The following is a 25,898-nucleotide window of genomic DNA, read 5'->3' on the forward strand; positions in this document are numbered from 1 at the left end:
ACGCCCACTAAGACGCCATCACGTACTGTGATAGGCTGAATCAGCTGCCAATCAATTTGTGACCAGAGTTGTAGCCAATGGGGTTACAGAAAGGCGGAAGAAGGCGATGACGCGACATTACAGTAGTTATCCAACGTTTATGAAGCATCTAGTAAGACACCCTGATGCGTTTGTCCAAAGCTGAGACCACTTCAGGGCCTGTTATGCATAAAATAACTGAGTCGAGTTACTACTTGACTCATTTTCCTTCAGCTTGGTAGCCCTTATTTGAAAATAGAGCATCGCAAGTTTGTTATGCTGTCCTTTGCTTGACAAGCGGTCCCCTCTTACAAGAGTTCAAATACAGTAAGAGCATTCATATGAAAATCCAATGACACATTACTGTTAAAATTTGTAGTGAAAACTGCAGCTAATATTCATAAATCAAGTCCCAACACACCTAGGTGAAGAAGAAAAAAAAGGCAATGATGTTTGTTGAAGAGGTTTATTCAAAAATAAAACTGCCACTGTCTTACCGTACAAGCCAGAAACAGAACCAAAATGTTGAAGCAGCCCTTACTGAAATCAAACTTGAGCACAGTATTTAATCTAAAATCAGGTCACAGAAACAAAATCAGTAAACACACGGGGAGGGGGGAAGATTCAGCAGAGTGAAGATGATCAAGGTTGTAGAAAGGGAAGTGCAGCACAGAAACAACAGTAGGAATGTGCCATCATAGATAAAGGCATGCAGGCCAGTAAGTATCTCTTATGAGTGGAAATAAACAGCATTTGAACTCAATAGTCATACTGGAGTGCAAGACAAAAAAAATTATCTATGCCGATTTTAATTGGGGGGGGGGGGTCTTCAGGCTGATAAATTTAAGCACAAGAAATAAAAGCATTTTTTGATACAATGTCCTCACCCTTGGGAACTGTTTCAATGGGGTTTCTTCAACTGCAGTTAACTGTATAAGCTGCCCAAACCACTGCTAAAAGTCAAATGCAACAATCAGTTTTACCTTAAAGTGTTGCTTGTCACATTTGCTACACAGCTTCCAAGAAGAAAGACGGCCTATGTCCGCAGCAAAAAGATAATTTAAAATAACCCCTGTCCATTGAAAACTGATGCCAGTCTGCTGTGTTGACAAAAGCCTAAACAATGTAAGACAGCAAAAAGAATACAGTCTATAGGGGGAAACTGAACCTCAATGACTGAGACTAGACAGACATGTACAAAAAACAGCTGCTTTAGGGCTGTAAAAAGCAGATGTGGCGCAGGGACTGAGGGTCGGTCTGTTAAGGAGAAATGTAATGGGGAGGGACTAATAGTCTTCTTCACTCAGTCATCTGCTGGCGTAGGGCTGCGGTTTGGACTTGCTGAACGGGAACGACTGAAACAGAAATGGAAAAGAGTTAGCTTGCCACAAGGGAGGCTGGAAGAATAATCAGAACAATATCCCACATTACTCAATATATTGATACCATTTTTTTTTAAGTGGATGGGCATTTATATTTAACTGTAAATATTTTTTCAACTTGTCAAAACCAAGATTCATCTCAAGAGCCACAGATTATTTTTAAGTGTCCAGGGTCTAAAGCTAAAAACACAAATGAGCCCTCAGGACAAACAGCTAATCAAATATATCATAAGTCTGCGACACCGTGTCCTTTAATGCTACTTGAACAGGTTGTCAGCATAGTAGAGAGATTTAAAACTTAAACCTTCAACAACTACAACACAGAAAGAGGGGTCAGCACAAACAGATGGAAACTATTCTATACCAAGACCAGAAAATTAACTACAGATTGTTTTGAGTATTAAAGGATATACTATAATAGAGAATAATCCTAAAATGATATTGATGTTGTGACATGTATGGCACAAGAAGAAAAACATATCTGACAAAGCCTCCTCAGAGATATCAGCCCATTAAAATTCATATTGCTTTCTTCTCTCGCACTCAGTCATCCACACACTCTCACATGCAGCCACACATTTGTACTCTGTGCATGCTTGTTAAATGCTCAACTTTAGCTGTGTCATCACCAGTTTTCCAGACTACATTTAAGTCTGTGCATTTTCTTTCATCATCAAAATGAGCTTGTCAGGGGGTTTGATTTTTGGTTACCTTTGGAGACAGTGGCAGAAACAACAAGTACAGAGAAGCGAAGGATGAAAGGACTGAAGGACGGATGACTACAACTTGGAGAAACACTGCGCTGGGAGGCTCTTGAAGACTGATCTCTCGTCAGCTCTCTTTCTCTCACTTTCAGAAGCTAAGTCAGAGGCCGTAGAACTCTGGTAGGTAGGTAGGGGGGTCTGGTTGGTAGGTTAGGATTAAAAAAGGTAGTGGTCGCACTCTGATCTGTGTGGGTCAGCCCTCTGGTACGTCTGAAGGCTGGCTGGCTGGCTGGGTGACTCTAGTAGAACAACTGTATGTGTGCGCGGGCTGATCTCGTCTGAGCGTGTGCGTCGGTTGAACAGACGGTCGCCCATTCACTGTGGGGAGGGTTTGGTCGGTAGGTCGACCTCTTTCTCGCTGTCTAACACCAGATGCAGGCGAAGGCTGATCTCAGGTCAGCTCTTAGTCACCCTCCCGCAGGACGTACACACCGCCAGCTGGCAGACCCTGGGCCTGGGATCAGCTGCGGTGTCTGTGCAGTGCTCAGCTCCCACCACACGCTTTAAAGAAAATATGAAAAATAAACAAAACTGTGCTGCAAAGATGCTTACCCTTAGTCACACCAAGGGTGTCGTGTTGTCTTATGTCAGCTAATATGTTTCTGAGTTCTCTTCATCTAGCCAAATTCAAGATAGAGGGAATTCAAATTTAAGAAAAAGTAAAACATTTAAAATACTAGCTCTGTTCATGTCTACTTAACAGTTAATAATCCAATAAAATGTGTGTCAACAGTTTACAGACTTCACAAAGACTGTCTGTCATGTGCTCTTTTTTCCAAGATCAACTGGGACTGATTAAGAGCTACATTTATGTTTAACAGTGCAGAGCTTGTGATTGCTGGAAAAGAGAGCACAAGAGAGAGGTCTAATCTTACATTTACTTTTACTTCTCTACATCAGAGGGCCCAAGGCCCTGTCCTCTAGCCCTCTCTCTCCACTATTAGCCAACAGCAGAAGCAGAAGACATTGCGCAGGATGCAGATCTCTCCGAGTCGCCGAGGGTGAGGAGTCTCAGCAGTCGCCCATCTCATCGTCGTGTGGTGGTCGTTTGGCAGCATAGCGCTCCCACGTGGAATGAGGGTCTATTAGACAATCCCTGCCTTGGAGTATCTAGCTCTGGCCAGTGTAAAAAACATAACTCACCCTCACTTGGAACACAGGATGGTTGTGATCTGAACTGTGATATATACAATCTATAATGGATCATCTAGACCTCACTGAAGCTTCTTCCTACCCAGGTGTTACACACTTATAAATGTCTTAGTAAAACAATGCACTAGTAATTCATTAGACAACCTAAACTGTTTCAGTGACTGAGGGTTTACCTGTTCCGCTTGTGGTTGGTTGATGGAGATCGTGAGCGGGATCGAGACACAGAGCGTCTTCTGGGTGCAGAGCCAGACCGAGACCGAGATCTGGAGCGACTGGAGAGGACACAAAAACAAAAGTTTACCAGTGTCACTATAAATGATAAAGGCGGGTTATGTAAACGTCTTTACAAACCTACGCAGAGATGGGTGTCATTGATGGCTGCAGAGAACCACAGAATAGCAGACGTACACAAATCTAAACTTGATTGTGTACTGTTGACAGGACTGGCGGGTTGATCCACCACTGTGTCAGAAGTTCTCCCTTTTTGTTTGAGAGTTTGGACGAACATTTCAAGTGCACAAGAACAAATTCCTCTGTATGGTATGTCATTTTGTTGCCCATCTTGTCAGTTCACTCCATCTACATGGATAAAATCTAGCAAATGGTTGTGATGTGATTGTAGTGACTTTACATGGTTACTAGTGAAAATTATTTCCTTTCCATTGATTCACTTTTTTTCCTTTACATTGTGATTTGATAAGTGTCTTTGCGTCCTTTACACACTGAACCTCAAATCTACAAGAAATGTATTAACAAATATGTCTCACATGGCTGAAGTCACTATGAAAAAAATAGGACATATTACAAAGTACAGAGATAAACTGGTTGATATCATTTTGTAAGCAATCCTTACTTTGTGTGTGTCTTACTCTACAATCATGCCATCAGGACAGAGGGGACAGCAGTGACAGTGTGCTTCAGACAAACTGTGCTCAAATGAAGCGAACACAACCTACCTTCTCACTGGAGTCCGAGACTTAGAACGGGGCTGGGAGCCAGACCTAATGTTACAGGAGAAAGAGGCTTTAATTGCAGCTATGACGGAATAAGGGCAACACTGGAGGTGTTAACAACAAGAGTGAGGCGGAGAAAATAACATGTAGCAAATGTCTATAATTGATCCCTGAGGGAGTTTACAATTATTTTCCCTGCCCATCAGTCCTCCCCCCTTCTTAAAAAAATGGATCAACACAACCCAGATGAGGAGCAGTTACATCTCTCACATCTTCTTAAGTACACACAGCATCCAAATGAATGCACTGCCATATGAGTTAAATATCATTACAGCATATAAACTCTGTTCTCACCTGCTTCTGCGTCTAGAATAGGATGGAGATCGGCGGTGGCTCCTGAGAAAATAAAAAAAGAGTTAACTGTTAGTAATAAACATGACAAAACAGTTCAGTTGCCCTTCCAAAAAAACAAGTCACCACTTGGATTTAACTGAGCTAATAGGTTAAGAGCCTCCCATTGGATAGTTACTGCATGGATGATTATTTTTCAGCTGGCAACAATTTATTTAATCTTAACTGATGCAGTCTCATTTCTTAAACAACCATGTTGGAAGACACATCCTGTGGCTTTGGAAAAGTCTGTTTCAGAATGGTCAAATTACTGGCATGCATCAAGCAAATAAAACATCTAAGAAGATTGCAGAGACTGCTAAAATTGGGTTAAGAACTGTCCAACGCATTATTAAAGACTGAAAGGATAGTGAGGAACCATCATCTTCAAGGAAGAAATGTGGTCTAATGTGACCATAGAGTCCAGACCTGAACCCCAATGAGAGTCTTTGAAAAATGAATGCAATTCTGGATCAAAATAAATGTTGTGACATTGCCTATCGAAATGATGCTGTAATCAAAGCTACGGGCAGTTCAACAAAATATTAGAGTGTGTGACGTTTTTTTGGACGGGTAGTGTATAAACTGTGTATGTGTTAACACCTACTAAGAAGTGGCTGTACTTGTTAACGTGACAGGGTACAAGTATCATTTGCAACAACACTTGTGCCATGTTTCATAGCGCAAACACAACCAACAGACCTATCACCTTGCAGCACCGTGCTGATAAATCACAAACACAGACACGGTTACACTAGAGTGAAAGGTAAATGATGTCGATGGATGAAACAAGTTGGAATCAGTTCTAAACTGAAACTGGTTCTCGATTCCCATCTCTAGAGCTCACACTCATTATTTTGAGTATATTAACATTATTTTGTCTGCATTACAAACTTTACAAGCAAAAAATAACACTACTTTAGTCAGCGTGCCAGTGTCCACATTAATATTTCCTTTTAGGTGAGACCCCAACTTACCGGCTGTAGCTTCTGCTGCGGGAACGAGAGCGATAGCGGCGTCCACGGGACCTGGACCTGGATCGGGATCGAGAACGGGAGCGAGACCTGAAATGGAAAAACAAACATGTTCCAGTAAATCCTTTGCCCCTTCAATGGCAAATACTGCTTGTGTAAGCCAGCAGCAAAACAGCCTGTATTCCTTCACCTGCTGCGACGGCCGCCTCTTTTGCTGAAGCGGTAGCAGTCGTAGGCATAGTGGCCACGATCCCCACACTGGTAGCACCGGTCATTGGGGTCAAATTGGCGTCTGCTGGGGCGGCCACGGCCTTTCCTGGACATACCTGTTGACATCTCCACGCGAACACGGGAACCACAGAGGACCCTGAACAGATAAAAAATCAGTTAGAGAGGCCAGTAGTCTCCAGGCTGCATGAATTCACATATTTAGATACAATGACACTTTAGGTCTTTATGTAAAATCTGGCAATTGTTTACTTTGTTACAAGGCAGAACACACAGGAGCAAAGAGATACCATTGTCAAAAAACAAAACAAAAAACACTCCTGAAATATTAAAGGAGAATATTACTACTCACTTTCCATCCATGCCCTTCACAGCATCTTCTGCATCTCTGGGATCCTCAAACTCCACAAAGGCAAACCCAGGTGGGTTCCTGGCAACCCAGACACTTCTCAGTGGGCCATAATAACTGAACGCCCGCTCCAGTTCGCCCTTGGCAGCACCATTTCCCAGGTCACCCACATATACTTTACAGTCAGTGGCCCGGGATGAACTACGGGAGGAGGAATAATAGGACATCTCTCCCTTCCTGTTGATAGAGGGGCAAAATTTAAATGTGTGTAATGTAAAGTAGACCTGACACAGTTAATTACTCAGTAAACTGATCTACAACTATCTGAAAGTACAATGGTTTCAGTCGTCTTTCAAACAAAACAGATTATCTGTAGAGACTATTGTTTGGATAGAAAACGGGGTGTGACCCAACCTCACAGGAGAAAGTGTTAATCATTGGGAATTGAATATTTGGGTTTTTAAGGACGTCTACCGTTATCCTCAACACACATAGATCTAAAGCCATCGACCAGTGTGGAGAATAACATCCTATAAGCATCAGTGGTCTCAGTGGCTCCAATACAACAATGACCAACAGCGCTCCGGAGGAGCAGGTTTTACACACATCCTGAGCAGGTGCGGCAGCAGCGCCGCTTGGTTCCTGTGGTGTGTTAGCGCGCCAAACACGGTCTCTTTACACCGATACCAGTTCCCATTGATACTGTTTCACACAAACCAGTCGAGTCACACTCGCTCACAAACGCGACTGGTTTATCTGAATAACCATGGCGCAGTAGGGATATACAGCCATCGTATATTATACGGAGCGAGAGCATTAACGTTAACGTTACTGTGAAACGGCCCCGCTGCAATTCATGAATCGAAACCATTGAGTCTTTAAGACCGTGGAGGCATTTCTAGCTCGCTAAAGCTCCACACTAATTTAATAAAGGCAGACATTTTCATTCAAAATTAACAAAACCGAATACACAACATGCATTTCACGCATGAGCATGTAAGCATTTCAGCCCGTGAATGCAAGGCCTCGCCCGCAGCCTGCTCATAAACAATGGCGGCGGCACGTTGGCTAGGCTTACCTTCCCCCGTTGGTTTCTGATTCGGCTCCCAGTGTAAATGCGGTTTGGACCAACTCAAACAGAAGTTTGAGGTGGTTTTTAACATAAAAAAAAGGTTGTTTACGATATGGACTTGCTAGCCAGCCACTTTCGAGCTCTAACAGCTCGTCTACAGGTCCAGGTCGGTCCTGTCGGTGACCGTGTTAGCAACGAGCGACGAAAAGCCCCCTACTCCTGACGTGACGACGTGACGTCCGCATCTGCGCAGGAAGGCACTTCCGGTTAAACCAGAGCGATGTTATATCATGGATGTATTTTGTTATATCTATCGCTCTGGGTTAATATAATACATCCATGGGTTAAACCAAACCCTGTTTTATTTTTTCTATGTAGGCTACCTATCTTTGATTTATTTATTCATCTTTAACTTAAACTATATTTTTGTAATGGTCTATTATTGTGCTTTTGACTATTTGAGTTTTTGATGTGCTGTGCTATTGCTAAATAAATAAATAAAAACTCCGACAAACTGACGGTGTTTTTTTTGTTGTTGTTGATGTTGCAGCAAAACCTGCAATTCTATTCATTTCCGTTTGTTTTAATCATAGATTGTGTATGGTTTTAATAAATAGCCAATGACATTAGTTTGTTTAGTTGTAGCCTATCGCTGCAAGGTGTTTTCTTTATATCGAAATATTGGTGGTAATTGTTTTATTATGGCGAAAAAGCTAAACAAATAGTCCTACTTGAACAAAAATGTTACAGTCGGAATTTAATTAACAAAACATTAAAATACGTGGTTCTAGGGCCCAGAAACACCAACACCACTGAGAATTACCAGTAGGCCTATTTTTTTGTGTGTGTGTTTTTTTTTTTTTTTTGGTATAGGCTACACTTTAAATCATTTTTTTATGTTTGTAAAACATAAGGTCCTCTGCTGTCATAATAACAATGTTTGGCTAACTGTATTTGGCTAAACAGCTTGGCCTACTCAACTTTGTGTTCAGTTTTGAAAGTCAATACAGACAAATTTTCATTACCTTTATATTTGATCAGTTTGTAAGGTCAATTCCTCATCTGACACTAAAACCTACAGGCGTAGCTACTACTTTGTCATTTAAACTACAAAAAAGAAGGATCTATATTAATATGAGTCATAAAAGAAGGGGGTATTGTGTTGAAGGTGTTAAGAGGAGTCTTCATGGCATTCTTGAATATAGAGAGTTGCTCCTGTTTTAACAATGTTCAACGGCTTGCTCCATTTTCAGGGAACCAGAGGAGTCAGACTGAGATTGTCTTTTTTTCTTTTCTTTTTTTTTACAGGGATGGCAATGCCAGAAAAAAGCAATCATACACACACAGTGTATGATTCAGTTGAAGTAGATGAAAACCCCACATTTGTTTCCCTTTTCTTCATGGTTGTGGGTTAAACAGGTGAATCAAAGTCATGTCGCATCATTATCGAAAAGCACACAAGATATCCAAGTGTGGTTTATACATGTAGCAGTTTACATCTATCCTCACCTAAATTGTGATCATGATTTATGTATTAAATGTTTGTTTGATAAAGTGATGCATTACTGAGGGCGTAAACTGGCCAGTGGGTTTGGAGCCCATAGTTTTAACCTATGACGTGTGTGGTGCAGACACAAAATAATATGAATGTGAGTGCAAAAATAATGACTCAGACACATGACGCCTTGAAAATAAATAAACTATATTCAAACAAGGTCAACTTCACTTGATTAAAGACCTTCGTTTTCTTTCAGTAACACATTACACCTCATGCCATGTTCTCAAAAACAAATTGTCATCTTTTTCTAAGATTTTTTTCTTCTGCATTTCATAAAAAAACTTTTGTATCATCTTCAGTTAATAATTTATTACAGTATTGAATAAATGTTTATGCCTATCACATGATATTGTAGTAACTCTGTCATTATTTACCTACAAAGGTTCAGGCAGAGAGAAATTTTCATCATCACAGGAAAAAACTTCACAGAGAAACACAATGAGCAAGACCTGGGAGGGAGCGAATGGTAGAGGAAGAGTACAAGGAGGAGGGGGAGGGGGAGGGAGAAGAAGGGGACACTAACACGGACACAGAAATATCGTACATCAACAAACAAAAAAGATGACCTGGGGTGCTGCTCGTTGCAGACGTAGCCTTGACACAACCGAGCAGGATCTCTTTTCAGAGCTTCTGAAGGTTAAAAAAATCGAATTCGCAGGAGACTCTGAATCCATATCCTGTCTGCCTGTGTGTGTGTGTGTGTGTGTTGGTTCAATCTGTATGGAGTTGTGGTTGTGTCTGTGCGCGTCACTTGCTCACTTTAATTCATCTCTTGTATTTGAGATTGTGGGGAATCAACCTGTTAAAATATACTTATAGGCGTCCATCACGGTAGACCATGCTGCTAGCACACATACACAGGGATTCATCATGCATCTGCAGAGGAACACGGAGGGAGGCAAACACAGACACACACTGGGGAGGGAGGGGTGAGGAAGAGAGTCTGGATCGGGGAGGCATCACATCTAGCTACAGAACAGCAAAGGCCGAAGCCAGACAGTTAGTACAGAAGTTCATGGAAACACGGAACATTGTCCGGACATTGTAGACAGTTCTGGACTTGGGTGCTGAACCACATCTGGTTCACATCTGCTGGGACAAAGCTGGGAGCACTGGGCACATGAGCTGATCTGGTCCGTGCAGTAGGCTGATGATTTTTTTTTTTACCCAGTCACAGTTTACTTCAGCAGACCTGTGTATGTGTATGTGTATGTGTGTGTGTGTGTATGTGTGTTATCTTGGTCCCACCTGGTTGGTTCAGTGAGTAGACTTCAGTTATGTCACCGCCACTACCTCACACACCACTGACCTGCCTCACTGCCACCACTAACATCGACAAAATGTCCCTGTTCAGCTCATATCAACCCAAGACTGACAATCAAACTTACAATGTTCCACACTGTTTCTTCATGTAAACATGCTACTTACAGTCAAAACTCCTTCTTCAGGAGGACTGGATGAAGAAATGTATGTTGGCAGAGGTTAACAACAAACACTGCAGCAGAAAAAAACATCTCAACTGACCTCTCGTGAAAAACCCACTAACGAAATTAGATGTGTATGAATTTTTTTTTCCTTTATTGCACATTGAGACCACACTCCTTGAACTAAACTCCAAACTGTTCACCTCAAGGACCTGTGGCACACCTTATCCATAGATAAATAATCCTTTTATAAATAAATAAATATCTAAATAATCTCATGAGACTAAATATACATAAGTAACATAGACGCGAACATGTCAGCAGATAAAGGGTTTGACTAAATGAGATGAGATTACGCTCAGTTATGATACACTACACTGTTTGAGCGGTTCAAAGGGGAGCTTCCTCTGTGGAAAATATATCAAAATCTAATCCACTAAATTCAGTAAAGATGTCATCTACACAGCCATCTCTAGATACTGATTCTACCCTAAACATTGTTTAGAAGTACAAAAAAATCTACTTTGGATATATCTGTAAGGAAAAGATACAAAATCGGTTTTAGAAAGTTTACAAAGTATAGTTAGTTAAGGGTAAATGAATCAAATCTTTCTCATGTTACTGTGTATAATAAGAGTAATAACAATTTCCACTTGTATAGCACTTATCATTTGAGGGTGAAATGTTTGTAATGCAGCTGCAGCACTAAGTACAATGTTCTCACAGAAATATTTTAAGGTGACTAATATTAGGCAGTAAATATTACAGTAATTGTATTGTCTATTGTGATGTGTACAAAAGGATGCGGGGCTGTTGATGTGTCATGTCGTAGTTAACAGTTCATATCACACCATGATGCTGCACGCTGCTCACTACGTTTGCTGTGACATTTGCTTTTTTCATGTACAGAGCTTTTGGCTTCATGTTTCTCAGTGATCAAAACCTGAAACGTCAGCATGTAAACATCACAGCAAATCAGAGGATGTTGTCACATAGTTCATTGTTTTTCACTGGTTTGCATCTCTGTTGTGCATCCTGTCTATTTAGCAGCCAGTAGTTTCAGTAGCTTGTGAACATTTTACCGTGTTCCAACTCTTTTATGCAATACTGAGCAACACATGAATTGAGGGAGGATGTTTTCTATTGTGATTTTTTTGCAGAAAGCAGCATGTGCTATGGTATCATGACTACAGAAACTGTCTCTCATTTAAATCTAGATTAGACAGTGTGCACTTAACCGCTGTCTGCAAAATGAAGCCCTATCTGCTGCTGACCTACAGACTGTAAACAAAGCCTGGTGAACGTCACATGATAGCTTAGTTAGTCCTTTTAAACAACGTCCACCAGGATGGAGAGTCATTCTAAGCAGGTACTTACACAGAGTATATTGTGCTCTCAACACATATGGATGGTCAGGGACAAATTACCACAAAACCCTTCCCACAGAAAAGAAACATCCAGTGTTACATGTGTCAAACTTGTGACAGTTCACAGTTTTCCTCCAGTGACTCTCCCTTCAACAGTTTCTCGACTAAAGACAAAAGAACAAAAACACAACACAGTATGTTTTAGTTATATCAAACAAAGTGCAGTCTGAACAGTTCGATCAGCTGAGAGCTTGAATACTAGATTTTTACTTGGACATTTTCCTTAAGGCATTGTATACAGTAGGTACTATCTTGAATCATCAGTGTGGTGTAGACTAACATCCTGCAGGATCTTGTGTCCCAATCAATAAGTGAATCTTGGTGTTTTGAGTCTAGACAGTATTTACATCACTATTAATTGTAATTTACTGGCTTTAGATGCTTCACTCTTTAACATTAACCAGTTGTTCTCAAACTGTGTGTGTCTGTGCAGGGAGGGAGTAGAGTCACTTCAGGGGGGTTGTGAAGACTGAGGAAAATATGGAGTGAAACTAAACTGAATGAATGTCATTTATGTCAGAAAAATAAACAAACAAGTTTTTGCTGACCTGTATTTCACCAAAACATGGATCCTGTTTATTAGTTACTTCCCCTGTTGTTGGTTTGTATGGTTGATAAAAACCGTTTTTGGCCTCAGAAGGGGGGCATGCCCCAAAAAGTTAAACAAACACTGTTAAAGTCTCGGTTGTCTGACATGCTGCGGTCACTAAAGATAGAGGATTAGTCTGTCAGGATACATGCCACAGTAGTGAGTTTGTCACTTGTAATAATTGAAGAGTGATGACTGATGTCTGTTCAGCGATCTCAGCCCATGGGTGGAGCAGAAACCCTCAGAGATTCCACACGTTTGGTCTTTCTGAGGAGGAAAATGTCTTGTTTGTTCCTTACAGACCAAAATGCTCTCTCCTTCCTGTCTGCCTACACACAGATTCACACACCAAGGACCAGTTGATTCTCTGAGCAGACACACAAATGCAGGCATGTAATCTACAGGTGGATTCTGTTCATTCCCTTTTACATAGTATAAATGTGACTTAATATGAGAAGATGCTCTGTAACTGGCTACACATGCAGAAATATAATCCTTCAGTTTGCTATAAGATCTTCCACCAGAGAGGGAACATCCTGTAAAGAGACACATTGTGACTGGAACACGACACAAAAAGATGCTGAGGAGCAGTGGCTCCATAAAGACTGTCAGCCACTTCAGCACTTTGATTTCACCAGTTTACCATTTCTTTATTTGGTCTGTTAAGATTTCAGTCTCCATTTATGATGTCTTCATTTCCCTATGTTTGGGACCTATGGCCTAGTTCCAGTCTGTGCATGAATAGAAACAGACGATTCAGTTTCCTGTAATCTGGCTTTCTATACAGATAAGTAGCTTTGCATTCTGGGGGAATCCTCTCTTTCACCCTCTCCAACTCTTTCCCGGGGTAGGCAGCTCTACCTGCCTACTGAAAACACTACACTCTATATGTACATTAGTTTTTACTATTTACAGCGTGTGTGGAGAACAGCTTTCATCTATACTGTGCATTAGACAAGCATCGCCACTTTATATGAATCTCCCGTAGTAAACAGACTCAATGTTGTTGTAAACATTCCACTCCTTTTTTTTTCGCTCCACCACCTCGGAGAAGAAACGTGGAGCTGTACCAGTAAAGATGGAGAGATGGCCGGGACATGTTTTATTGTGGGATGTAACTCCAGTGTGGAGAGCTCTCTGGTCCATTTTAACACTAACAGGCCTGCTCCTCTGATCCAGCCTAAACCCACCTGACTTTAATCTCTCAGGCTGAAACAGCTCCAGAGGCTGACCTCTGCTCTTGTCGCCTTGTAAACTTCACAGTCACCCTCTTTGTCTCTACATCTTTTCTTCCTCCTGCTTAATTTGCTGCTATAACCTTCTGAATTCTCACTTCCTGGCCCTCACAAACACTTGCTCTCATCCTCCACCATGCCCAACTGTAACTGTGCCTGTGTGTGTCCCTTAAGATCTGATCTGTTTACACATGTGTACATATAAAGTGTGTGTGTGTGTGAACATGTACTGTATCTGGAGTGTTTGAGTGCCCCTGCATCAAAGCTCAGGACTCCTCCAGGCTGCAGTGAGGCTGATTAAACAGATGAATCATACACTTGTTTCATGTTGAGCTGTGAACTGTATGGGCTGCGAGTTAAAGTGTATGTGTGTGTTGTTGTGCAATATTCTTCCAGAACTTTCTCCATCTCCTGTTTAAAAGCCGCTGATGTGGCAGTAGGCCTCCAGGCTGGAGAAGAGGATGTAGAGGAACCACAGACCCAGGAACAGCAGGGTGGTCAGGAGGCGGGGCACCCTGGGGCCGCCCAGCTCTCCGCCGATGGAGGGCCGGCGTCTGAACAGGAGCACCGCCATGCAGATGAAAGCAAAGATGGTGAAGAGGGTGACGGAGAAGGCCAGCGACCCCGGGTCCACCTTGAACTCTCGCCCCTGGATTTTACAGTAGATGGCGGCCACCGACCAGGCCACGCCGATCCCCAAGAACACGTTGACAGCGTTGCTGCCGGTGACGTTTCCGACGGACGCATCGGCGTGCTGGTCCTGCATGGCGGCCACTTTGCTAGCAAAGGTGTCTGAGTGAGAGAGAGAGGTGACAGGAATAAATCATGCACCTTCTCACACACATGTGCACGTACAAACACAGGAAGCTGCACTAGATATCGACCAAACCAGGGATGTGGACGGACTGGGCCATGCAAGGAGATGCTACTGTCTGCTGCTTTCCTGGGCAAATGTTTGATACAGTGGAAAAATAGTCACACTGACATCCATTTGACAAATTATCCTCACCTCTTTGGCAATAAAAAGCATAAGGCATAGGCGAACTAAGCGCCCGAGTAGGGCCCCGTGACCACTAGGGGGCCCCAAAGTGCTTTCTACAGCACTTACACACATACAAACATGGCTTACAAGTTCATGTCTTATTCTGAATGCAAAAAAAACTGTTTGTCTATTTCTGTCGAAGCAATCTGCTTCTTCCATGCCTTCTCGCTCAGGTGTTTTTTTGGGTACTGACGAGTTGGAGGTTGTTAGTGAATTCAAATATTTAGGTGTGATTATAGACTCTAAACTTTCATTTAAAAATCATGTTAAAACGTTATCAAAAAAAATTAAATATCACCTTAGCAACTTTAAGCAAATCAGAGGTTCGTTGTCACAAGCAGCCGCTTTGATGTTTCTGCACTCTATGATTTTTTCTCATTTAAGCTACTGTATCACCAGCTGGTCTATGACCGGATCTACTATCGTGAAACCAGTTGAGCTTCTGTACAAAAAAGCACTCAAAATCTTAGACAAAAAAACGGTATCTTACCATCATTGTAATATTCTAGTGAAATATAAATTGCTGAGTTTTCCTAATTTTTGTAAATTCTCCTCTGCTTGCCTAATATATAAAGTACTTCATGGCCTGGCGCCATCTCCACTTAAAGAGTTTATTGCACTTAAACAAACTAGGACTACCAGGTCAATCACTAACAGGGACTGTGTGGTTCCGTACAGGAAGACCTCTTTCGGTCGAAATGCCCTGTCTACGATGGGAGCTACGGTTTGGAACACACTACCTTTGCCCATAAAGGAGTGCCCTACTCTGTCTACTTTTAAGGGCCGCCTGAAGGTATGGCTTAGAGCCAACCAGGCATGTGATCACTTTTAATGTACCAATACTGTGTAACTGTGGTACTGCGTACTGATACTGTGGTACTGTTACCTGTTAATGTATATTTGAAACTGTAATGAGTTATAGGTGCGTACGTGCATGTGGGTCGGAGGGGTAGGGGATAAGGTGTATTGTTGTGTAGCGATCTGTGTTATCTGTCTTAATGTGTCTTAATGTAACTTTTTATATACCTTTGTTTTATGTTTTATTGCCATGCTCCATCAGGCAGGGGGACTGCCAACGGAAATTAGCCTTTTGGCTATAATTGGGTGCATTTACATTTTATTCTTTTAAAATGTTCATTGATGTACACTGTCCCTCTTAAACAAATAAAGGAAATTAAATTAAATTAAAGAGCAATTAACTGTTTCAGCTAGAGTGCATAAATTCTGTTGATCCCTAAAGAAATTCTGCATAATTACAAAATCTTTAATTGTTGTTGATGTTGTTAATTGATGCACTTTTCTGTTGCAGTTTATTTAAAACCCAAAAAACATGACATGTTTATAGCAAATGCATTGTCTATTGGTTTATTTTGTTACTTTTACTAGGCCTAGATGTTCAGAATCCCACTTAGTACCGTACTACTTTGACTGTTAAGTACAAATCCACCCCAGGCCACACTATTAGCTGAATTTAGTAATATTTCAGATTAAAAAACCATCGATGGGTAAAACATGCCATGTTAGGATGATGATTCATAATGACAGATTATAAAATGAAATAACTAAGTTAATACTAGGTATGTAAATGATCAATAATCAGTATTACTGGCAGTAATAATAAACTGGTTAAAACAGACACTGAGGCCTTGAGGACACACCCCAACACCTTCTCTGACTGGTTCATTGCTGTTACTATTGCTCCAAAGAGAAGCCTGGGAGAGATGTAAAACTACACTGACTTTTCAGTTCTGAAAACCACATAGGAGTGGGACATGTTTGTGTTACCCTCTATACCTTCCTGCTCTCATACACTGACAGAGGACTTCCACTCACCTGGAATAGAAGTTCCCAATGCCACAAAGACCACTGCGGTCACAGTGTCCCGGAGCCCCACGGTGCAGCCGAAGTGTGACGCCAAATCGCCGATGACAGCAGTAAGGAGGCCGATGACACTGATGGAGACAATGAAACACGCCCAGCCGTTCCAGTACTCTGTGGGCGGGACGCAGGCGAACAGAACCTTCCAGAAAACAGTGAGGAAATGCATGACGTAGTCGTAACAAGATGGAAGGTGCTCCTCACGACCTTCCTCATCATCATCACCGTCTCCTGGGAGAGAAACAGCAGAAATATGAGAAGTTTTACATTTAAACATGGAGTGAGGACAGGTTTTAGGTTTGAACATTCATATTAAAATATATGAACAGTTTGTGGATGTTGCAGCATGTGCATATTCAGACTTTTAGGGAGCTAATAATAATAATAATAATAAATTTTATTTGTAATGCACTTTACATTTAGGCAATCTCAAAGTGCTACAGTACAAAGCTACAAAGCTCAGCTTTGTGGTAACAGACGGATGGTGGAGAGAAGCACTAATCAGGGTAAATTCTCCATCTTCTTGTGCCCCTCTTGGTTCAGTTCAGTTTAAGGTCCTCCACAAGATTAATTTCTTAGCAGGCTGTTTCCAGGCACAAATGATATCTGTGACAGATGTGGTTCGTCTCTGGCAGATCCTATGTTTTTTTCTCGTCCTGAATTAATTTCTAGTCTTGTTTTTTTTTTTTTTTTATCATTTAGTGAAACCCTAAGTGGAACACTACTTTGTGTACTTGATACTTGTATAATGCTGGTCTCAAAATAAAAAAAAATAAAAATCCAACCTTCAAATCTAAGCTCCTGCACAGAAACACCAGGGTGGAGTCCTCACTGTCTACAGTGAACTGTTACTTCCACTAGATGGCGGCCTTGAGTTACAGTCCTAACAGCCATTCATGGTTCAGTAACAACACAGATTTCATTCTGACAGACACCTGCATGAATTGTCATGTTTCAGCATTATCATTCTTCAGTAAGTACAATTTTAATCAAACATGCAGTATTTTAATTAAAACAGAGTTGTGATATATACACATGGTTAAATACTGGTCTAGGTGGGCGGTCGTATGCCGAACAACCTTCACATAAATCAGTGTTGTAGTAGTTAACAACAATGTGGCAAGAAAACTGTGTCACACTGACACAATTTTATAAATGAGTTGTGAAAACATTTTCATTCAACCAATCACCTGTGTCAGACTCTACAATGTGGTGGAATGAAGTCCTGCTGAATTGGATTGAAACTGAACAGATGCAAGTAGAGAAATCAATGCCATCTGCTCCCATGTTTTGAAAATGTAGAAAAACTCTCACTCATCTGATGGTGGGCTACAATCTCAGTCCATCTGATACACAAAGACTTCTGTCACAAATTTTAACTTTCATCTGTGAACAGCTCAAAGCCACGTGGTGTAAACAAGACAGAAAAAAACCCAGAGTCACAAAACAGACAGACTGTGCTCGTTTCTGAAGAAGTTAACTGGCTGATTTTATTCATTATCAGTGAAGACAACCAACCTGAATTACCACAATAGTAATTGGGTAACTTGGGGCCCCTGGTTCACAGAGCTGCGATGAATAACAAACCAGGTAGATCAGTCTCATTCACCACAGACGCTCAGACTTTGTCTCCGTTCAGGAATATGTTATTATTTAAACACACACACAGACACACACACACAAAAACACACACACACACAGCTCACCTGCACTGACAGTGACGGCCTCAACAAATTGTTCCCTCCAGGAGTGTGTGCCGATCACCAGCGCCAGGTTGGTCTTCTTAATGAGCTTGTCGACGGTGCTCTGCCAATCAGAAGCACAGTACACTCCATTAGCAACCAGTAGCAAGCGAGGCCAGGTGACGGGGTGAAGGCGCAATCAGACTGAACTACTGTAGAGCACAAATAAACTATATTTCTTTATTGACAGGTGTGTTGCAGCCACTCCTTTAAACTGCCTGGATACTGGAGAGTTTGTCTTCTTTGAAAGTTCATGTTTTATTAGACTATATGAAGTGAAAGAGATGGAAAGAGGAGTGCAACAGCTATGGATTAGGATGAATACCATTCTTATGTCTGTACTTTAAAATTAGCTAAGCACAAACTCCAATAACAAAGGGAAACAACTATCCTGTTTAAAAGTAGGAAAACAAACCTCCTAACATTTTAGCTAATTCAGTTATGTCTTGTTCTTCACAGAAGTTTATGTGCCAGTATATTGTAAGCCTTGCCTTCTGTTTTGTAAACTGATGACACAAGGCAGCAACCACATTAACAACAGAAATGTAATTGAGAGAAAAGATCTTCTCATGCACCGTTTGTTACATTTGCAGAGGATTGGATTTCCCAACTGCTGAGATGTCTGCCACCACCTCACAAAACTCATAAACCTCTGCTTGTATCTAAGTGGTGTTGGTTATAAACTGAGCAAAATAAACCTCCCAGAGTAAAAACAACAGAGTCTATGCATCAATAATAAAAACATCTATACGCAGCAGCATAAAGAGTTTGTCTACAGCTTCACTTACAACTAAAAGAGGAAGCTAATTATGTTTTGTTTTTTTTGGAGCTATGATCAGTAAGTTAAATAACAAACTAGAAAAATGAGCAGAGACACCACACTTATACCAGTCTATGGCAATCCACTATTAAATCATTCCTTGCCATTTTCATCTACTGGTGCCTACAGCAGCCGGAGCTTCTCACATTGATCTCCAGTGAACTGATTCTGAATGCCAGTCACACTGAACTGCAGTTTGTTGTTGTGAGTTTGTTCTCACAAATCATAAGAGACTAGGCCAATTGGACTTCCACACGGGGTGAAAGTAATCACATATAGGATGAGGATATTGAATTTAAGTCGACTGTGTTTGGAGTGATGAAGGAACAACAGGTTCTCATTCATCTCTTTTGTTGATGTTGTTTGTTCAGTGCTCGTTGCCGTTGTACTCTCTGGCCCTCTGCGGTGAATTCTCAAACGATCTCTGCCACTGTTGATTTTTAATTGGCTCAGATTGAGGCAGATGTTTGATTTGTTTGCTTTCTGTGTTGAGTGGAAAGTTTCCATTTTAAAAGGTGTTAATTCTTGTTTACAGAAGCTGCAGAAGAGCAAAGGAGGGATTTTATATTTCCTAACCAAAGGCTGCTAAAGTCAGTGATCGGATAATAATAATAACCAAGAATGTTTGATTGACTTCCAGGATTGCTGGGCCTCTGACCCGTGAGACACCGACTGCCTCACTTACAAACACAGATGCCAACAGTGCAGATGACAACAGGCTATGCTGCGGTGCCATATTTAAATTATTTATTTTGTGCATCTCACACAGACAGAGTCATACAACTGCGGTTCTTTCGGGTAAAACACTGCAAGAAGACGTTCACTGCACTTGATGGAGCCTCAATGTTCTAATGTAAAAGTCCATTGTTGAATTGATAAGCAATTACACCTTCTGTCCCTTTTGTGAATGGAGACTTATTGCTGTTCCAACAGACTCATTTCATTGCTCAGTGGGAGATGCAGTCTATATTGGCTCATGTGAGGGTTGTCTGCTTCTATTTGCTTAGAATACACCTGAGCTCACACTTTTCAAACATTTGGATTGAGCTAATTTGTCCAATTTTGCTCCGTTCACAGGGGAAGGCCTGCAGGGCAGAGCAGCAGCAGCTCTCTGTGCATGTCATGAGAGCTTGAATCCTGCACGCCTAGAGTGAGCTGCTGTATCAAGGGCAACTCATACATTTTGAATAATTCAAACCCATTCTCGATCCTGCTTGCTGAGAGGGTTAGGACCGGGTTCACTAGTGTGAAAAAAAGTGTAATGGTGGATTATGCAACATCCAGAGGAGCAGAGTTCAACCCTTCATGTCCACAAATCCTCAATCCTCAAACACTGTCAGTGTTGTGGTTTTTGGCATCAGGATAGAGATGCCCAAATATTCTAGGGCAGGAAGTACATACTGTAATTTATATAGTATTACGGTATCTATTTTTGAATTAGCCTTTATTGAACCTTTATTTTACCAGGTTGTCCCTTGAGATTGGATCTCTTTTGTGAGGGAGACTTTATTTACAACACTTTATCTTGATGTCATAAAGTGATCTGGTGATAACCCTTGAAATTGCTATGGGATGAAAATATGAAAATAAATAAATGATGCTGCACCTTGAACTCATATGACTCCTCGATGACCACCTCCAGGCGGCTGTGCTCTCCCAGGATGGGCTTGCCCATCTCAGCTATCCTGCGGGCCTCCTCCTCCTCAGCGCTCATCTGTCCCTCCACCCCCTCTGTGAGAAGAAAGAAGGTAGAAAGGGAAAGAGAGGCAGAAGGAGAGGTGATTTGAAGGAAACAAGAAAGATACTATCAGAGGCCGTGGGTTGAAAATAAAATGTCACAGAGATTCCCAAGTTCTACCTATATCAATAATAGATTGTGACTCAGCATTTTATTCAGAGCAGCACTACATTTCTGAGGTCTGAAAAATGTATTTCATCCTGTAGCGTATGCGAGTGTGTATGTGTGTGTGCGTTTGTGTGTTTTCTCACACAGTGTGGGAGAGGGACATGAGAAAATGACAGATGGATGATATCTGTATGTGTGTGTGTGCATGTGTGTATGTGTGATAGAGAGGAGGATTTGCAGAAAGTATCCTCCAAATGTAAATGGGTTGTTGACAAATAATTTTTTTGTATAACACATTTTTTGAAGAAAAAATATAAGTGATCACTAACTTTTTCAATTTTTTCACTTTTTTTTTTAACATCTCCTCTGAACTGCACCATAAATGTGTCCTGTGGTGTGATGTAAAAGAAATTAAGAAAAAAAAAACTTCAATACTACACAAATAGCATGAGACAGATTTATCTCAATTGTGAAACACTTATTTTCATATAGTGTTATCTATTTAATGATAAATTATGAATAACATGATTTTTCCCCATGACTTGTTAACCGTTTTCAATAAATGCAATGAATGCGAGTCAAACTTTGATGTCAACCTTTCAAAACTGTTGAAAAAATGGAAATAATCCAAGGAGAATGATGATAATATATGCCCTAATGCAATACTCAACCGTTTTTTAGGATATTTTCGTCATACAAATACATTTTTGGTTCTTTTATGTGTACTACACCATAGGACATTGTCACACTAAAGGACAGAAACAGAGAAATTGAGAGATTTTACATTGAAATACTTTTCATTTAACTTTGAAAATGTCTACAATGAAAGAATATTTTTTCTTTTTTTTCTTTTTTTTTTACAAACAATATCAACCATATTTTTAAACAAAACAAAACAAAAAGTTTTCACCTAACTAACATACAAATTTTCAGCAAATAATAAAGCAACATTTAAATTAATGTAGCTTTACTAAAAACACTGAAAATGGCCAAGGTAAGAAAAATTGTTTTTAAAATATCTTATTTAATTGTTTAAAATGCTTTTTTAAAGAGACCTTGTCCTCCAGTGTGACATATTTGTCCTTTGGTGTGACAGCTAAAGCCTAGCAAAGGTGTCACACCGAATGACAAATTGTGTCACACTAAAGGACATTTCAGCCTTTTGTGTTAAAGGGATAGTTCAACATTTTGGCAAATTGGCCCATTGCCATAATTGCTATAGTCATAGCAGTAGGTTCGTTACCTTTAATTGTAGGTGTAAGCTATTTTTAGTACAGCGGAGCGCAGCAGCAGGCTGCTCAGAGCTACGCTATGGAGGCTAAGGGAATTTCTTGAGCCGTTTTCGAGGTAAATTCATACAAAACCGCTGATGCGCGTTGCGTTCAGGGACAGTTTTTCAGCAAGCAGTCTCCGTATTTACCCTCGAAAACGGCTCCGTTTCGTATCGTTCCGTCATTATCTCATAGCGTGGTGGTTGTGCAGGTCACAACTTGTCTACAAAAGCGCTGTGGAGTTTTGGGATGTTGAATTTGATGAGTTTAATGAGGGAAACCAAGAAATTCCCTTAGCCTCCATAGCATAGCTCTGAGCAGCCAGCTGCTGCGCTCCGCCGTACTGAAAATAGCTTACACCTACAATTAAAGGTAATGAACCTACTGCTATGACTATAGCGATTATGGCAATGGGCCAATTTGCCAAAATGTTGAACTATCCCTTTAAGTTAATTACCATGCTATTCCTAGAAAACCAGTCTTAAAAGAAGTTAGCAGTTAGCATTTGTATAGTTCTCCATAATTATGTAGTTTAACCAACAGTTTTTAATCCAAAAATATAATTTAGTGACGTCACACCAAAGGACAACAAAAGTGAACACTTTCCTGGTGGTTCGGAAAAAGTTAAATATTTGAATAATGCTGAGACAAGAACTTACCATGTACTCATGTCATTGACTTCATAAGAGGCTTCAGTAACAGGAATTTGAATGGGGCCCTTCAATTAAATAAAGTTGTTTGTTGAATTACCCGATTTAAAATCAGAATAAGGTGTCACACCGAAGGACATGGTTTTCTGTGACAAAATGTATCAAGTTCTTGGGAATTTAGAAATATATGAATAAAAAAGTGATTGCCATTTATTTCATAAACACTTGTAAAGAGTTATTTATAAACATTTTATGCTTTTAAAAAAAACTTGTAAAAGTTGTAAATCGTTGTATTAGGCATGTGACAGTCACACCATAGGACAATTTTGAGATTTGACTCAAAAATGTAAAAAATCTAATAACAAAGCAGTTTTTATAACAACAGGTCCATGTAGAACAAATAAATGTTTAACCATTTATTGTATTTTAAATGATAAGAATACTAATTATATTCATTTTTATCTCCTGTGACAGTGAAAAATACATGTCATGTCAACAACCCAAATATCAACATTTAGTTGGTTGTCTTATTCACTGAAGTTGAGAATAAAAATGAAATTATTCATTTTTAGACTAAACGATATGACATATAAATGTGTGTGTACGGTAACCATCTTGCATGTTTTCCACAGGGCAGCACGGTGGTGACTCTCAGCAAAAAGGTTCTAGGTTTGATTCCCGGGCCTGGGGCCTGGGGAGTTGTTCTCCCTGTGACTGTGTGGGCTCTCTGCAGGTTCTAGCTTCTAGCTTCCTCCCACAGTCCAAAAAGTCATGCACACTGGATCAATTGGTGGCTCTAGATTGCCCGTAGGTGTTAATGTAAGTGAGTGTGTGAAGGTGTTTGTCTCTATGTCAGCCCTGTGATAGACTGGTGACCTGTCCCCACCAAACCCCTTTGTGAGCGTACAATTTTCACAGCCATTTAATCACATTGTAAAACACAGTACTACTGATGAACAAATGCCCAAATAATGTGTATTCCCAGTGTGTTCTGCATCATGTCATGTATAAACATTGGTTATAGTAGCAGTTATTGTGACGTTTTGGTCCCAAATGTTGCCTGACAATCAAATAATTCACCACTTTAACCTGGAGCAACCCAAAACAACACAGTGTAAAGGCACAGTTAATCTTTCCTTATCCTTTATATGACAATTCATATACACACATTTTAAATGATTTCTTTAAATCACAGTTCCCCAGGATCTAAGACAACACCATAATAAAACTGCTGATGTCCAACCAAATACAGTCACACAGATTGTTTTAATAGTTGGAGCCAGGGAATGTTTACTATTTATCATTGTTTGCTTAATAAATGACTTATACTGTAGAATTAATGGATTATCATAATTGTTGTTGATTCATTTTGTCCTGTTGCAGTTTAATTAACTGTTTCAACAGTGATTGCCACTAACGAATGGGAAATTAATTTTAATTGCAATGCAATTAAGGCAAAAATAACTAACTCGGCCTCAAATAAAGATTTTGCTCCTGATTTACTTGGCTGGTTGGAAAGCAACAAAGAGAGATTTGATAGAGCTAAACAGCTTAACCTTGTGCCTCCTGATAACATCGATCCACTTGGGAATCTTTCTTGTGCTGCTTCCAAACATTATTAGAGAGCGAGCAAGGCCCAGTTTGTGGTATTGATCAGCTGCCAACAGAGAAGCAACCACAGCTCCACCAGCCGCAGTTCAACTTAAAGAAATAACTGAGAAATGGAGCCAATCAGGGATCATGTTATTAAAGCCTGAAGTCTCACAGAACAGAGGGTGCAACACTGTGGTGGTCCACAAAGAGCTTCACAAACACTTCAGGCCGTCTAAAGCTGAGTGTGTGTTCATGTCTGTTGGAAGTGGCATTTTCTCATTTGTCCCTTCTGTTCAGTAAGTATGGAGGCAGAGTGTGTGTTTATGAGTGAATGAAGAGCATTATAGCCCCCCACTGCCCGCCATGTCTAATTATGAAAAAACTGTAGGAGTACAGCAGCATATGGCAGCCATCCCAACAGTATTCATTGACATAATTCATAGCTACACACATTCTCAGACCCATGCATGAATATACACATGACCGCACACACTCAAATATGTTTTCGTTCCACTCTGCCGCCCCACTGAGCAGCACCATCACCAGAGCTGCCCTGCTGTGACAGACGGCTGAGAAACAACCTTTGGGACAATGATCATCATTATGTGTCATCACCACCGCAGGGCTTCCCGCTCTCACTGCACTTTTCATGTAGCCTCAGATTTCTGCTTCAGCTGCCGATCGGCTCCCCTCCCCCCGCCGCAGGAGGTGTTTTGAATTTTGGAAAAGTCGAGTGTTGCGTTGCGTCATCAGAGAAAAAGCATGTGAAGTCAGTGACCTGTGCACCCAGTGGAAACCAGTGCATCTGATTCTTCACATGACAATGCTTATTAGCAAATCTCTCCTCCTTTAGGATACTGTGCTCAGCTGTTGCTGGTGTGGAGAAAATTTTTGATCTGCCTCAAGCTCAGAGGATTTCCAACTCAAGAGCAAATCTGAGCATTTTCAACAGACTATCATGTTGTACACATCTTCATTCTCTAGTCTTCTTGTCTACTCCCAAAAATAAGATCAGTTTTCATAAAAACCAATCAAGTTTTCCAAGTATCCTTTTTACACTGGTGGGGTTTCTCACAGTCTGCCTCTCAGTTGCAACTGACTTCCTGTGGCCTGACACGACAGGAGCAGTTACGTGAATGTGGAAAAAAGTATTTCCATTTTAGCAAAAAAAACATCTCGTTGTAAATCATGTTTGTGGCGTTTGCGTTTTTATGAATTTCACATGTTTCAATTTCTCTTTTGCAAATTTGCAATTTCAAAGTGGCATGAAGACGTTTAAAGAAAACATGGCTACTCTCTTTTGGCTCCAACGCACAAGACTCCCAAACAGTCACAGAAAGAAAATATAAAATCAAATTCTAATATGGTATATGAAGCAAAGGAAGGCAGGGTCTTCGTATAAGCCAGCCCTTTGGTTGTCTAAGAAAGGCCACAAACACGCTGTTACATTTGCATCAACGCAGCAAATCTATATGCATTCATTCAATGCTGTTCTCTTGAGATCCAGGGGCCAGTTCTGCTGTGATCCAAATGTAAACAGA

General features: G+C 40.7%; 2 protein-coding genes across 5 annotated transcripts in view; both read right to left on the reverse strand.

The window, feature by feature from the left end:
- Positions 1-470: 470 nt before the first annotated feature.
- On the reverse strand, positions 471-7,508 carry srsf7a (serine and arginine rich splicing factor 7a). 4 transcript variants are annotated; one of them, XR_015037476.1, is made up of 9 exons: positions 7,289-7,508; positions 6,214-6,447; positions 5,824-6,000; positions 5,637-5,723; positions 4,624-4,665; positions 4,273-4,317; positions 3,490-3,588; positions 2,112-2,665; positions 471-1,373 (listed from the first exon to the last, which is right to left on the reverse strand). XR_015037476.1 is itself a non-coding variant. In XM_085795671.1 (8 exons), the coding sequence occupies exons 2-8, from the start codon at positions 6,435-6,437 to the stop codon at positions 1,322-1,324; spliced, it is 726 nt and encodes a 241-aa protein (XP_085651797.1). In that variant the 5' UTR covers positions 6,438-6,447; positions 7,289-7,508; the 3' UTR covers positions 471-1,321. The 4 variants fall into 4 exon arrangements, 3 of the variants coding, with proteins under 3 accessions (XP_085651797.1, XP_085651796.1, XP_085651798.1); XM_085795671.1 differs by lacking the exon at positions 2,112-2,665; XM_085795670.1 differs by having other exon boundaries at positions 471-2,665.
- A 1,457-nt stretch (positions 7,509-8,965) lies between these two features.
- Positions 8,966-25,898, reverse strand: part of slc8a2b (solute carrier family 8 member 2b) — a 174,782-nt gene continuing 157,849 nt past the window's right edge. The window contains exons 13-16 of the mRNA XM_085795673.1: positions 20,604-20,728; positions 18,142-18,241; positions 16,391-16,666; positions 8,966-14,307 (exon numbers count right to left, since the gene is read on the reverse strand). Coding sequence (XP_085651799.1) covers positions 13,931-14,307; positions 16,391-16,666; positions 18,142-18,241; positions 20,604-20,728 — 878 coding nt within the window. The 3' untranslated portion in view covers positions 8,966-13,930. The remainder of the gene's footprint in view (positions 14,308-16,390; positions 16,667-18,141; positions 18,242-20,603; positions 20,729-25,898) is intronic.

The sequence above is a fragment of the Trachurus japonicus genome, chromosome 13 (genome assembly GCF_045865225.1).
Source record: "Trachurus japonicus isolate A0001 chromosome 13, Traja_1.0".
NCBI classification, from domain to species: Eukaryota; Metazoa; Chordata; class Actinopteri; order Carangiformes; family Carangidae; genus Trachurus; species Trachurus japonicus.

What these genes read in the sequence shown, in the direction of transcription:
- srsf7a (XM_085795670.1), bottom strand. Translation starts at nt 6,437, where the DNA reads ATGTCCTATTATTCCTCCTCCCGTAGTTCATCCCGGGCCACTGACTGT. An exon ending in TCTCGGACTCCAGTGAGAAG is followed by an intron (nt 3,589 to 4,272) that starts GTAGGTTGTGTT and finishes TGTCCTCTCCAG; the next exon opens with TCGCTCCAGATCTCGGTCTC. An exon ending in ACCAACCACAAGCGGAACAG is followed by an intron (nt 2,666 to 3,489) that starts GTAAACCCTCAG and finishes TTTTCTTTAAAG; the next exon opens with CGTGTGGTGGGAGCTGAGCA.